At 38.5% G+C, this 15,295-nt stretch overlaps 1 protein-coding gene across 4 annotated transcripts in view; it reads right to left on the reverse strand.

Moving 5' to 3' along the window:
* Positions 1 to 4,058: 4,058 nt before the first annotated feature.
* The window catches only part of LOC126272413 (uncharacterized), a 77,945-nt gene continuing 66,708 nt past the window's right edge, over positions 4,059 to 15,295 (reverse strand). For all 4 annotated transcript variants that reach the window (XM_049975251.1, XM_049975249.1, XM_049975248.1 and 1 more), the window contains exons 6-7: positions 13,793 to 13,964; positions 4,059 to 6,917 (exon numbers count right to left, since the gene is read on the reverse strand). In XM_049975251.1, the coding sequence (XP_049831208.1) occupies positions 5,431 to 6,917; positions 13,793 to 13,964 (1,659 nt within the window). In that variant the 3' untranslated portion in view covers positions 4,059 to 5,430. The remainder of the gene's footprint in view (positions 6,918 to 13,792; positions 13,965 to 15,295) is intronic.

Genomic DNA, 15,295 nt, shown 5'->3' on the forward strand with positions numbered 1-15,295 from the left:
AAATGCAGGCATTGTTGGTGGTTAGAGGATTTAATGTGAGTGTGGTGTAGATAGTCATTAGAAAGATGAAGGGCAACATCCAAGAAGGTGGCATGTTGGGTTGAGGAGGACCAGGTGAAGTGATGGGAGAAGTGGTGTTGAGGTAGTGGAGGGTTGAGGATGAGGTGTCCTGAGCTTTGATCCAGATCATGAAGGTATCATCAATGAGTGATCTGGGGTTTTTTGAGGCTAGGAAAATTTGCTCTAGTTGGTACATAAAAAGGCTACTATTGCAGGGTGCCATGCGGGCGCAAGACCACCAATCTGCCATTCACCGGAATGAATGGCCGCCACCCGACTGACCAAGAACAAAGTTAACTTGCTGCTGAACACAACACAGTCAAGTTTAATGGCTGCTTTGCAACCCATACCATCTCAATGCTTCCCCCCAGAACCATCTTGACTGAACTAAGTACATGGGAGTTATCATTGCAACACATGCTTCACTCCCATGATCCTCTCGGCCTCCATCTGAATTCACCAAGTGCCTCCACATCCTCTACCCAACAGATTCCTCTTTCTCTGTACTGCCATCTCCTCCTCATCCATGCCTTTACATCATCTTATTTGTGCGACACACCTCAATGGATCTAGTAACCACATGCCTAGCCTGTGCACCTGCCATCCGTCCCTCTCGCATTCCTAACCTGCAAAAATGCTGCCTCCCTCCCAACCATTAGCTACTCATCCTCAACTCCTCCTCCCACCCCTTTCTCCCTGTTAGATGAAAGTCAATGTGGCATTCACAAAGGTAAAGGCACTACGAGGCAGTTCTGACACTGTGCTTGATAATAAATGCAAGACTTAAGATAAATAATAACACAAAAACAGAATTTGTCAACCTGGAAAAATGGTGAAAGACGGTCAAAAATTCTCAGTAAAATAGATGTAAGCTATAGAGAAAGGCGCGCAACAATCAATAAGTCCATGAACCACGAGCGCAATAAACAATAAGTCCATGAACCACGAGGGGAGAGATAAAAATGACAGACCACGAATGAAGTGCACCAGTTAAATAGGCACAGTGTAATCTTTTGCCCCTACTGTTCAATCTACACACTGAAGAAGCAATGATGGAAGTAAATAAAAGGGTCAGTGGAAGTGCAGGGTCTGCTGAATGTAATGAACAGCTTAATGAGCATGCACTATAAATTGAGAGTATGCCGAAGAAAGACCAAAGTAATGAGGGGTAGCAAAAATGAGATCAGTGATAAACTTGACATACAAATTGAGGAAAAAAGAGAAATGAAGTGAAGAAATTCTACCACCTTGGAAGCAAAAGTAACAAATGCTGTACAAAGAAAGGACAGAAAGAATAGGCTAATCCAGGCAAACTAGGCATTTCTGGCTGTAAGAAGTCTAACAGTATCAAACATCAGTCTCAATCTGAGGAAGAAATTTCTGAAAATGTATGAAGCACAGAATTTTACGAAGTGTATCTTCGACTAAGGGGAAAATGGAACAGAAGAGATTGAAACATGTGATACATGTTGCTACACAAGGATGTTGAAAATTAGATGGAGTGATAAAATAAGAAATAAGGAGTTCTCCAGAGAACTGGCAAGGTAGGGAACATGGTAAAACATTGACAAGAGGAGACAGGATGATAGGACAAGTATTAAGACATCAAGGAATAACTTCCATGGTTTTTAAGGGGAGATTTAGAGGGTAACAACTGTGGGGAAACTTAGATATTGGAATTTACCCATTATATGCTTGAGGGCATAGGGTGCAGTGCTACTCTGAAATGAAGAGGTTGGTGCAGGAGATTAATTCACAGTGGGCTGCAACAAATCAGTCAGAAGACTGTTGGGAGAAATAACTGAAATTCTAAGAATTCACATACATGTCTTAGACTGATCCTTGCTTTCCAATGATTTGACAAATGGCACCTACATTGCTCAGATCCTGGGAACACATTAGGTAGTAGTGACTGTATACTAATCATTCTCAGCTCCAACAATACCTCTGTAAATTTCAGCCTATTTCTTTATTTAATATATTTACAAAATTAGGTTTGGTTTTGCAGATAGAGATCCAAAAAAAGCATTATTGGCCTTGCTGCACATGGTCTCATGGTAAAGTGTTGTCATACTCTCACTGGCAGAAACAGGACAGACCTAATAAGTGTCAATGTTGCAAACAAATTACAAAAGGTGGATCTTTTACAAGCAATGTTACAAATACATCGTTTACTATTACTTTTAATCGAGTCTGCTAACAACACATTAAATATGCTCCCTTATTCCTGTTTAAAAAGTGCATAACACAACCAGTTTCAGTCAAACCAATAGCAGAAAAATAAGTTCACATGTGGCTGACTCTATATTAAAATAAAATGCTACTTTCACTAACGTCTGTTATACCACGTGTCATGACAGTGACTGCTGTACTGACACAAAACCCATTACACAATTTTTTTCACTCTTCCCCCATATTTTTACTATCTGAAGTTTTGTACATCAGAAATATTTTTATTCTCTCCAAACAAGAAAGGCAATTTATCTTTTCTATTAACACTCTTCTGAACTTCATGATGCAAATTATTTCCAGTATCTCATCTGCTAACTTTCTGCACTTTTTCCTTTTATTTTTATGTTCAAGACCCCCGGGAAAGTATTATCTTAAAAATATCTTTAACCAATTTAAACATTTGCTATTGTGTCATCACCAACAGTGTTAATCAACATTACACTTTTGTTCCTCTTTATAACTGGTACCTACTTGTTTCATGGAAAATTGAGTCAAGTCAATACTCCACAATCATTTGTCTCTGTACCTCTGTCAACTATGAGAATAATTTGCTTTGTAATGTTGCATAAAGCAACATTAATATATTGCAGTATGAATGTAGATCAACGAAAATAATTTTTGAAAATGTAATGCAACTGGATAGAGAAAAGATTTACTCACCAAGCAACAACAAGAGAACACACACATTATAAAGGTTATGGAAATTTGCAAGCTTTAGGAGACAGTGGCTCCTTCTGGCAGAAGGCTTAAATTGGCAGGAAGAGGGGTGAAGAAAAAGGATTGGCAAGGTTTAGGAAATTGAGAGTGTTTGGACAAGTTGCACAAAATCCTGAATTAGGGGAGACTTACTGGACAGGAAGAGAAAGGGGACTGATTGTTGGGGACTGCATTGGACTTGACTTGAAAACCTGAGAGCTTACTAGTGGAAGATAAGGCAATTAGCAAGACAGACATTATGCAAACACTATAAACACTATTTAGCCTTTTACACTGGTAGGACTACAACCAAGTCATCAGTCATGATTAATGGACATACTCACACACTAGCAACACTGGATCCTGTTTCAGAGCATGTTCTATAACATCACAGTCTTGATTTCAGTGCCTGTTTCACCATACGTGCCATCTGGATTCTTTTCCCACATATTTGCTTCTCAGAACTCCACAGGTGGGAACTGACATTACAACATGTCCTTGGTTCTCACCATAATTTCTTCGTCTCAACATTGCTCTATGTAACCATTCCTTTCTTCACTCCCTTTTAGTTGTCTATACTTTTCATTTTCTGATTTGTTTATTTTACCCACACATACCAGCGTCACATACAATGCACTTAGCTTTGTACTCTTATTAACTCTATCTTCCACCACTAAGGTCTCAGGTTTTCAAATATCATCTGGTGCACTCCCAACAATTAGTCTTTCCTTCCCATCCCACCTGGTAAATCTTCCTTGACTGGTTCTGGGCAACTTTTTCAACCTCTCCCCTGTTCCTAAACCTCACCAGCCTTTTTCTTCATCCCTCTTCCTTCCACTTCATTCCTTCTGCCAAAAGAAGGAGCCACTATAAAAGCTTGCAAATTTCAATGTGTATTCTCCTGCTGCCACTTCATGACTAGGTTTTTTTATCCATCCATGTTTGCAGTATGGATGTAGATTTTTAGGTTAACAGTGCAATTACCTTAATAGTGAACTGGAAAAAAATTGATCAGTGAAGAGTGTACAGTGTTGGACACATTTTATGAGAGGTTATTAACAATACCAGAAGACATAAAACATGGTTTACTTCACAAGTCCAGATTATAACTTCTTTTAAAGACTTAAAGACTAACGTTCCATTACATGTAGTCCAGATGTGTGAAGCACGTAAATGTGCATACAGAAATGAGATAAATTATATATTGAAATGTAGCTTACAATAATTACTTGATATGGTTTTGAAAACAAATTGAAATTTATAATGTATAAGTGTGTCTGGCCTTAATCACAACTGAAACACCTCCCAACTGCAGAAAACAAAGAATACAACCATATCAGTTACTCCCAATGAATGGAAGACACTCTGTTATTAGCACCAGACTTTAAATTATAATGCTATACGTAGTTAACAGCACACAGTATAGATGACATTGGATGTAGCCAAATGCCAAAAATGGTTATTTATATCTTACGCTGTGATGCATGCAACACATTATAATAGAATTAAAATAGAAATATTTTCAAATACAAAACACTAATGCAATAATCAAAGTCACTGTTCATCTATTACGCCCAGTAACCATATACAAAGTGAGATTTAGGAGAAAGAGAAGGGTGAATTGGGGAAAGGAATGAGCTGGTATTTAAGGAATTACACATCCAAATATATTATGTCTACTAAAATGTTTTGTTGGTAGAGGATGAAACAGACATGTATGCACAAAATATCAAAAGTCGGGGTGGATATAAAAATGCTTTCTTCATGTGACAAAGTATTAATATCTGTTTTCCTGCTCTACATACAACTCTATCCTGTTCAATGATCACCACTTACCAAAAAAGGTACCTTTTTCAGTACTGCCCCATTCCAGAATGTAGCACAATTGGAGGAACCAATTACAATTTACTTTTCACTAATTGCTCCCCCCCCCCCCCCCCCCTCCCCCAAGGAACTCCAGCTTAAAATCTACAAACACAAAGTTATAACAATGTTACAACTACATTATCAGAGTTCATTTCACTTTGGGCTGGGTGTTACAACACACTGCTGGCCTTAAGTAGTTCTAAGGTGATATGTAATACATTTAAAGATACAGAAATGCAGAAAGAAACAACTAAAATTTTCAAGTGACAAAAAGACATGTAGCACAATTCTAAAATTTGTATTTGGCAACTATAAGGTACACCAGCAACCAACTGGCTTTGTACACTGCCCTGTCTTGCTCCATTATGAATAAATACAGTACGAGAGCTAAAGTTTTAATTACAAATCAGCAGCAATACAGGATTTGATCAACTGACACTGAATGAATAAAACTGTATATCTCATATTAACACACACACAATTCAAGTTTCAAAAATACAAGGAACTTGACATATATAATTCAAACATTCTTAAAATGTTTTACATTTAATATTATTTACTTCATTGTAATATACACTATATCTCTGTTTCTGGTGGATTGTCTTGTAACCACTGAGATGATTTATTGGTGGTTCCCTCATTTGTATGTATTATCTCTTCTGTGCTTGATACTGAGTGAGATCTTGGTGAATGCACAAGCACTGCCGTTCCAGGCCTGCTGCAATTGCTATTCCACAATTTACTGGTTTCCTGATGAGATGATCTGCCTGTATACAATACAGGTTCATATGCTGTAGCATTATCTAATAAGATATTACTTGAACCTAGCTGCATACGCATTGAACACAAACGAGGTCCTGGAAGCACAGAATTATCTAAATGTCTGTCTTTAGGCTTAGAAGAATTTAGAAAAGTGAGCTTACTTATGCTGGTTTCTGTAGGCTTCACCATTCCAGGGAATGGCACTTGGCTAAGACACTTTTCAGAGGTGGAATATGGTATTAATTTCTCACATTCATTTAAATCTCTTGTTCCCTCTGAACAACTGCTCATATGCTCATCATTACTTATGTAACTTTTACCATCCCAATTATTCACTTTTATTCCAGAATTCTCAGAGGTGTTTCTTACCTGACAAACTTGCACTCTATTTACAAGATCTCCATTACTTTTAGTCCTAACTGTAGCAGATGTATCACTCTTGCCATCACTAACTACTTCAAGATCTATAGTACAATTCTGAACACCTTTAATATTATTTACACTGTGTTTTACATAATTATGGTAACAATTCTGTTTCAAATTTTCACTAGCATCTATATTCGAAAAATCTACTGATTTTAGTTCAGGAGAACTGTTGTTCATTCTGTTGTTGACAGAAGATGTCTGTTTATTACCAAAACCATTTCTCAACATTTCATCCAATTCACTATATGATTTACGACTTTCTTCTTTTTTCTCACTTGTGAAACCATTCACTGCAGGAACTGAACTGCCAACAGTAATGACAGCTTTTGGGATTTGAGGGTAAAAGCTTTCAGTTGATTTACTTTTCTTGTAATTTCCACTAAGTGGAACACAAGTAACATCACTACTAACAGTCTTGCGTGTTGATGTACTCAGTCTGGAACTATCAATTTTGACACCCAACCTAGTAGGATTACTTCCTGAGCTATTATTAGAAGCACAGCTACTGTCAATTTCATTCTGCCTCACTTGGCTACTGCGACTAACAGTTTCACCAGTTCTTGTAGCAATTACATCAACATACCTTACAAGGCCCTGGCTAGCCCTGTTGGTGGCATCAATGACAGTTTTTCCCAAGTCCGCACACTGACCACACCACAAGCATGGAAAATCAACCTGAATAGTAGCATCACTGCCTTTCATATAATTTTCCACAATCCGTCCACTTTGTGAAGGGCACTGACAACTTTCACAATGTCTTATCTGTTGACGCTCCCGCTGCCGTTCTTCCAGAACCTTTGCCATTATTGCTGCAGAAACGCTGTCCACTGGTGGCTGTGCTGTTTCTGTCCCTTCATCGGTGCTGTCATCACTCTCTGTTGGCAGAGATAGTAGTCATTACACACACACAAATCTAAAATAATGAACTAATAATAAAATATCCATTTACAGCCTGAAATAAACAAGTAGGTTAACTTTCACACAAGTACTGCTAACAAACACAAATTACATCATCAAAGGCAAGCCATACATGAAAGCATATCATTTATTAGTTGAATGACCAACATCAAACTGAAAAACAGATGGTGACAAATGAACTGTCCACCTTGAGGATATCCAGGAGGAGGTGGAGGAGGAAGGGGGGCGAGAGAGGAGGAGGAGGAGGAGGAGGAGGAGGAGGAGGAGGAGGAGGAGGTGGAGGAAGAAGGGGGGCGAGAGAGGAGGAGGAGAAGGTGGCGGAGGAAGGGGGGCGAGAGAGGAGGAGGAGAAGGTGGAGGAGGAAGGGGGGGCGAGAGAGGAGGAGGAGAAGGTGGAGGAGGAAGGGGGGCGAGAGAGGAGGAGGAAGGGGGGCGAGAGAGGAGGAGGAAGGGGGGCGAGAGAGGAGGAGGAAGGGGGGCGATGGAGGAGGAGGAGGAGGAGGAGGAGGAGGAGGAGGAGGAGGAGGAGGATTAAGAGAGAGCAATAATTTCCCTTCCAAGACATGACAACCTCTAATCCAATGTATGTTTTCACCCTGCCAGGCTCAACCTATTTTAACCTCCTAAACCATTCGTTTCTTCTGTTCTATGATTTAAAACTTGTCCAGCCTCATTATTAATTTATTGTTTTATTTAGTTTAAAACTTTATGATAGACTATTGTGTTTTTTGGATCTACATACTTTGGAGTGGAAGCTCTACCGTTATAGTTCACAGGAGGCGTTTTGTCCATGTCATGATGAAGCAGTCACATCTGAGGCAGCTAGGTTGTTTACCCAAGAGAGAAAGAGGGGGCACCAAGAGAGAGGGGGAGAGTAGGACAAACAGGAGGCGGAGAGAGGGGACGGGCGGAGAGAGGGGACGAGAATTTCTGAGGGAACTGAAATGAAATAGGAGCTTATAATGTATTGGATACTTTAAGCCAAAATTTCTTTACACTGTTGAAACTTCTGGTGTATTTTATGTCTGTCTTTTCTATGGTCAAAGAAATCCCTACACTTGGCTGAAAATGACTTACAAGTTCATGGTGCCCACCATCAATAATGCTGGAATTCGATATGGTGTTGGCCCACCTTTAATGTTGATGACAGCTTCCACTCTTTCAGACATACATTCAATCAGGTCTGGAAAGTTTCTTGGCAAATGGCAGCCTATTCTTCATGGAGTGCTGCACTGAGGAGAGGTACTGACGTTGGCCAGTGAGGCCTAGCATGAAGTTGGCATTCCAGATCATCATAAAGGTGTGATATAGGATACAGGCCAGGACTCTGTTCAGGCCAGTCCATTACAGAGATGTTTTTGTCATGCAAACACTCTGTCACAGGCCATGCATTAAGAACAGGTGCTGAATCGTATTGGAAGATGCAATCGCCATCCTCGAATTGCTCTTCAACAGTGGGAAGCAAGGTGCTTACATCATCCATGTAGGCCTGTGCTGTTATAGTGCCACACTAAACAACAAGGGGTGCAAGCCCCCCTGCATGAAAAACACGACCACACTATAACACCAGCACCTCTGAATTTTACTGGTCGCACTATACTTGCGGGCAGGCTACGTTCACTGGGCATTCCCCATACGCACATCCTGCCATCGGATCACCACATTGTGTACCATGATTCGTCACTCCACACAATATTTTTCCACTATTCAGTCATGCAATGTTTACGCTCCTTAAACCAAGCGAGTCGTCACTTGACATTTAGCGTCATGATGTGTGGCTTACGAGCATCTGCTCGACCATGAAATCCAAGTTTTCTCACCTCCTGCCTAACTATCATAGTACTTGCAGTGGATCCGGATGCAGTTTGGAATTCCTGTGTGATGGTCTGGTTAAATGTCTGCCTATTACACATTACGCCCCTCTTGAACTGTCGGGCAGTCTCTGTCAGTCAACGGGTGACGTCGGTCTGTACGCTTTTGTGCTGTATGTGTCCCTTCATGTTTCTTCACTATCACATTGGAAACTGTGGATCTAGGGATGTTTAGAAGTGTGGAACTCTCACGCACAGACGTATGACCCAAGTGACAGCCAATCACATGACCCATTCAAAGTCTGTGAGTTCCACGGAGCACTACATTGTGCTTTCTCACGATATCTAACGACTACTGAGGTCACTGATATGGAGTACCTGGCAGCACGCTGCATGTAATATGAAAAATGTATGTTTCTGGGGGTGTCTGGATACTTTTGATCACATAGTGTATATGATCATTTTTCCTTCTGGTATTGTAATTGTGTTCCTCACTGTTCCTTTTGTAGTGCAATGGATTATTTACAACAAACTTCTTGAGGGAATAAGTATACTGTGAAACAAGTGTCCACAAGATGATCGTGAGTTACCACCACATAATATTCTTACAGCAACTTTTTGAGCAATGAGGACTTACTTTCTTAAAGATGAGTTACCTCGCATCATTATTGCATATGATATTATCGAATGAAAATATGATAAATATGTCAACTTACTGATCTGCCTCTCCCCAAGATTTGCAGAGATTTCAAGTGCAAATGTGCTTGAACTAAGTTGTTCTAGGAGTTCCAAAATGTGCTTTTTCCAGTGTTTAAATTTCCACCCTACTTATTATTTCATCACAATGCATTACACTTATATGTAACAGTTGTACACCTAGATGTGCAGAACTGAATTTGTTGCGTCTTCTTCAAATTGAGGGTGAGACCATTTGCAGAAATCCAGTCAATGGTACTTTTAAGAACTTTGTTTACCAGTTCTTTTTCTGTATGCATGCTTGTACTGATAATACTAACTGTCATCTGCAAAAATAACTAATCCTGCATGTTGTATAAAGACAAAAGATCATTTATATACCGGGTGATCAAAAAGTCAGTATAAATTTGAAAACTAAATAAATCATGGAATAATGTAGATAGAGAGGTACAAATTGACACACAAGCTTGGAACGACATGGGGTTTTATTAGAACCAAAAAAATACAAAAGTTCAAAAAATGTCCGACAGATGGCACTTCATCTGATCAGAACAGCAATAATTAGCATAACGAAGTAAGACAAAGAAAAGATGATGTTCTTTACAGTAAATGCCCAATATGTCCACCAATATGTAGTCGACAATAGCTGTAGTCGAGGAATTATGTTGTCAACAGCACTGTAAAGCATGTCCGGAGTTATGGTGAGGCATTGGCGTCGGATGTTGTCTTTCAGTATCCCTAGAGATGTTGGTCGATCACGATACACTTGCGACTTCAGGTAACCCCAAAGCCAATAATCACACGGACTGAGGTCTGGGGACCTGGGAGGCTTAGCATGACAAAAGTGGTGGCTGAGCACACAATCATCACCAAACAACGCCATCTGCCGGAAATTTTGTGAACTTTGTGTTCTAATAAAGCCCAATGTAATTCCAAGTATGTGTGTCAATTTTTATCTCTCCATCTACATTATTCCATGGTTTATTAAGTTTTCAAATTTATACTGATTTTTTGATCACCTGGTATATGAGGAACAACAGTGGATTTAAGGTTGAGCCTTGAGGAATCCCATTGTGTAATTTCTCCCTAGTCACAAACAACAATCTCCCTGGACTACATTGACTGAATTACTAAGTACAACTTTCAACATTCTTTTGGTTGATATGGCATTATCCATTATTGGCTATACCATCAGTCCCATAAAACTTCAATTTATCCAGGACAATACTGTGATTTACACAGTCGAATGCCTTAGATAGAATGCAGACAATACCAAACAGCACATTTTATTACAGTAGTTGCATAACTTGATGAGTAGCCTTTTCATTTGAGCAACTCTTCTAAAATCCAAATTATTGTACCTCAGGTGAGGTACTATTCCAGAATACATTACATTCTCATGATGAAAAAGGCTCAAATAAATTTTGGAAACCAGGATGATGGGGTTTCATTCTGAAACACATACCGCAAATAAAAACCTAAAAGACAAAAGGCAGCTTGTGGATTTTTATTCATATATACCATACACAGTGTCTTGAAAGGAGGATATAAGATGAACATCAACCAAAGCAAAATGAGGATAATGGAATGTAGTCGAATTAAGTCGGGTGATTGTGAGGGAATTAGATTAGGAAATGCGACACTTAAAAGTAGTAAAGAAGTTTTGCTATTTAAGGAGCAAAATAACTGATGATGGTCGAAGTAGAGAGGATATAAAATGTAGACTGGCAATGACAAGGAAAGTGTTTCTGAAGAAGAGGAATTTGTTAACATCGAGTATATATTTAATTGTCAGGAAGTCATTTCTGAAAGTATTTGTATGGAGTGTAGCCTAGTATGGAAGTGAAACATGGATGATAAATAGTTTGGACAAGAAGAGAATAGAAGCTTTCGAAATGTGGTGCTACAGAAGAATGCTGAAGATTAGATGGGTAGATCACATAACTAATGAGGAGGTATTGAATAGAGTTGGGGAGAAGAGGAGTTTGTGGCACAACTTGACTAGAAGAATGGACTGGTTGGTAGGACATGTTCTGAGGCATCAAGGGATTACCAATTTAGTAGTGGAGGGCAGCATGGAGGGTAAAAAATCGCAGAGGGAGACCAAGAGATGAAAACACTAAGTAGATTCAAAAGGATGTAGGTTGCAGTAGATACTGGGAGATGAAGAAGCTTGCACAGGATAGAGTAGCATGGAGAGCTGCATCAAACCAGTCTCAGGACTGAAAACCACCACCACCACCACCAACAACAACAACAACAACCGTCCACTGTGTCTGTTATGTCACTGGAAACCATTATGGGTTTGTTACAAAGTAATTACTTATGTATTTCTTTCCAGCAGCAGTTTTCTTTTGTCTAGATCAGTACTTATTCCTTATTTTATCCCTCTACTGTATCATCTTTGAACTGTAGCTGGCAAATTGCTTACTGATTTCTGTCTTGATATCCCAACACATGTGAAACATTTTCTTTTCTCATTGTTAAGCTTCATCCTTATATCTGATGCACATCTCCTTATTAGGAATTTGATATGCCACCCCATTTTATATCTCCTCCAATTTTCCCCTATTTTCTTTCTCAAAGAATCCACCTGTTGTTTAGAAGTTATGTTTTTTTCTCAAGTACCAGGCATTGCATCTCCTGAATGTCAGTAATGTCCAGTGTAACTGTCTTTTTGAAACACATATTACAGTTACTACAAAGCTGACAAACTTTTTCATGCTAAAGGAAAAGTGAATTTTTAATGTGACAACAGTTTTCCTTCTCATTTCACCTCTGTCACCTTTCAACATGTTTCTTTTTTTTTTTTACTGGCTCCCAAATACAAAATACTGTTTACAAATATTTTATATTGAGTTACTGCTCATAAACCAGTCAAATTTTGTTTCTGTATTAAGTGCAATGCAATAGGAGGGATTTGCGACAATGAGATTTTCTGCCTTCTCTTTCTTGGAACAAATAAAATGAGCTCTGCTTCAGCTTCTATGACTGTCACAAAAATGGTAATTTCAATATAATAAAACAGCTACTGCTCCCTTTAACATAATAATGAAAAATATTAACACAATGTTTGTATGTCAAGCTTTTAAGTATTGAAGTTCAGCACTCATTGTTGATTAAAGTAGAATAAAAATACGGTTTAAAATATGGAAGACTATGAAAACCACAAATTAGTACACTAGGTGATCACTTCCTTTACTTGCCCCTCTGCCCCTAACTCTCCCTCCCCCCCCCCCCCCCAATCCCCTCCCACTGCCACTGCCATCTACATGATTATGCGCCTAATGTAGGTATGTTCTGATATCCACTACTCACTCTTTTTTTCTTGTTCTGGAAAATGAAACTGTGGTTTTCAATAACTGAAAGTAATAGTTTATACTGGTTAGATATCACATTTTCAATCCTGATCTGCCTAAATAAGTTTAGCTGTTCCAGAAAATAAATATAAATTCTCTGTGCCCAATTTGGCTAGTAATTCTGAGTGCTGAAACTTCTCACACGAAAATGTGTGATCTTACTGAGAATATAGCTCTACACCTTTTGACTGTGGTGCTAGAAAAGATTACCAGTTCATCAAGAAGTTCTTATCTGTGCCACAAAAAATAATTAATGAAATAAATACTGATATATGTGAGCTTCATGCTGGCACTCCTCTCAGAATTCCTCAGTTCTTATACCGCAGTTGCCAAAACTCCAAAGCTACACATCTTTTCGCACAATATATCTCTTCTTTTTGTGTCCTTTCAACAGCAGAATCATTACCAGGATATCAATCACATTTAAATTACTATTACCTCAAGATATTAAAACTCTACCAGGATTCAAGTTATAGTTATGCCAATAAACTATTAGTGAGGCTTAATACTGTCTGGGAGGAGACAGCAGTTTGATGTGGTTTACTAAATAAAAATTTCTGAAAGAAAAAATGTTTAATGCCTAGACTGAAAATATTTCTATTACAATTTTTGAATTACATATTGTCATTGTCTTGTTACTGACAAAAGCATGTCACTGCATGATTACTGCTAATGACACTTTCCAATGGATATTTACCACTTTTTTTGCATTTTGGACGATTTGAAGATGGCTGCAAAAAGCAACCAAAACTAGATGCCAACTTTAATTGAAATAGCATAATCTGCAATTCAGGCATTACAAGTTTTTCACTCCAAAAACTTTTTATTTAATAAACTAATGAACAAATGTTACAACTGCATGTTTATAAAAACACAAGGACACTCTAAAATCAATGTGACTGCTATCTTATTCTCTGTCAGTAATGTTTTATCACCATAATAGCATTTAATTTGCAAGAAGACTCACCACTAACATTCTTGTTGACAGAATAAACCATAGAAGTTGGTGGGGAAGAGGGTATAGGCACTTTGATGGTCTTCATTTCCATTTTAATAGGAGCTGAATTACTGTCAGGGGCTCTTCTTCTTCCACACATGTATATATATGAAAGGACTTTCTGCTGCAAATCTGCTGGAAGCTGCAGAAAGAACATTAAATTTCAGTGTCTGGTCTTTTTGGATATGTCTAATGTCACATTATTTAGTCCAGTTCTGGTCTAACAGTAATTAAATGCTTTTATTCCAACTTAATACAAACAAAACTGTAAATTCAGATTTTTTACTTGACATTTACACAAGCATCACACATCATAAATTAAATAGTTAAAGTGCAGTGTTGCACAGGCATAAAATTTGCAGAGAACAGAAAACACAAATAAAACAACACATTCACTGTTATAAAACAGTAAATTACTGATGTTATAAAATACCTCTGAGACAGCCATTGTTACAGTCGCTACCCATTACATACATGGTTAAGTCTCCCTTCCTCCTCCTCCCTCTTTCTCCTACAAGGTAGGTCTCTGTCAGCTGGGTTCTGAATGACATAGCCCACTGTCCAACCTCCCCAATGTAACTCCTTTCTCCTCCCTGAAGAAGGAACTTTTAGTTTTGGAAGCTGTGAGTGCTGTTACGTATGTTGTTGTGTTTCTATTGGCTGTACTGGGAAGTGTGCCTTTTGCAGACAGGTAAAGGCTAGACCATCTGTTCCTCACGAAAATATCTATTTATCATTTCCTATCAATAGCTGGTAAGTCAAGTAAAAATTTAATCAACTAGCAGAACATTTACAAGGTGGTGGACCAGGTCAGATATGCATCAGCATCTTAATCCATCAGCTTGTACATGTTCTTATAGTTGGTCAACTACAAGGGAAAAAAGATATTAAATTAGTTATGTGACTGGTGATCACTTGGGAATGATGAAATATCAGAGAGGATTATAAAGATCAGTGCATCATACTTCAATGTTGTACTAGGTCTCCTGTGTAGTGTATTGTATTGTATGCATAGTAAGATTCCAGACAGACTGTAATACTCATTGCTCTCTCTTTCTATATTCTTTCTATTTGTGAGGGCTGCAGATGATGGGTACTTGCTTCCATTGGACTTGCCATTTCATTATTTTGTATAAGGGTCACTACTACTATCTTCACATCACTGCTTAAAGGAAGGTGATGAACGCCATTTGTTGGCAAAATCATAGATTTTGTCCTGTGTATCTGAAATATTTGTGTTTCTTAGTTGGAGTTAGCATTTGCCTAGATAGATAAGGCAATGATCTAAAACTACACACACAGACTGGCCGGCTTGTGTACCAGATCAACCATCATTTGTTAACCAAAATCACTTTTCACTCTGCAGTGGAGTATGCACTGAAATAAACTTCATGACAGATTAAAACTGAGAGCCAGATGAACTCGAACCCAGTTTCAGCAATATATTTGGTGAAAACTTAAATCATATGAGCA

This window comes from Schistocerca gregaria, chromosome 5 (genome assembly GCF_023897955.1).
Source record: "Schistocerca gregaria isolate iqSchGreg1 chromosome 5, iqSchGreg1.2, whole genome shotgun sequence".
Classification (NCBI taxonomy): domain Eukaryota; kingdom Metazoa; phylum Arthropoda; class Insecta; order Orthoptera; family Acrididae; genus Schistocerca; species Schistocerca gregaria.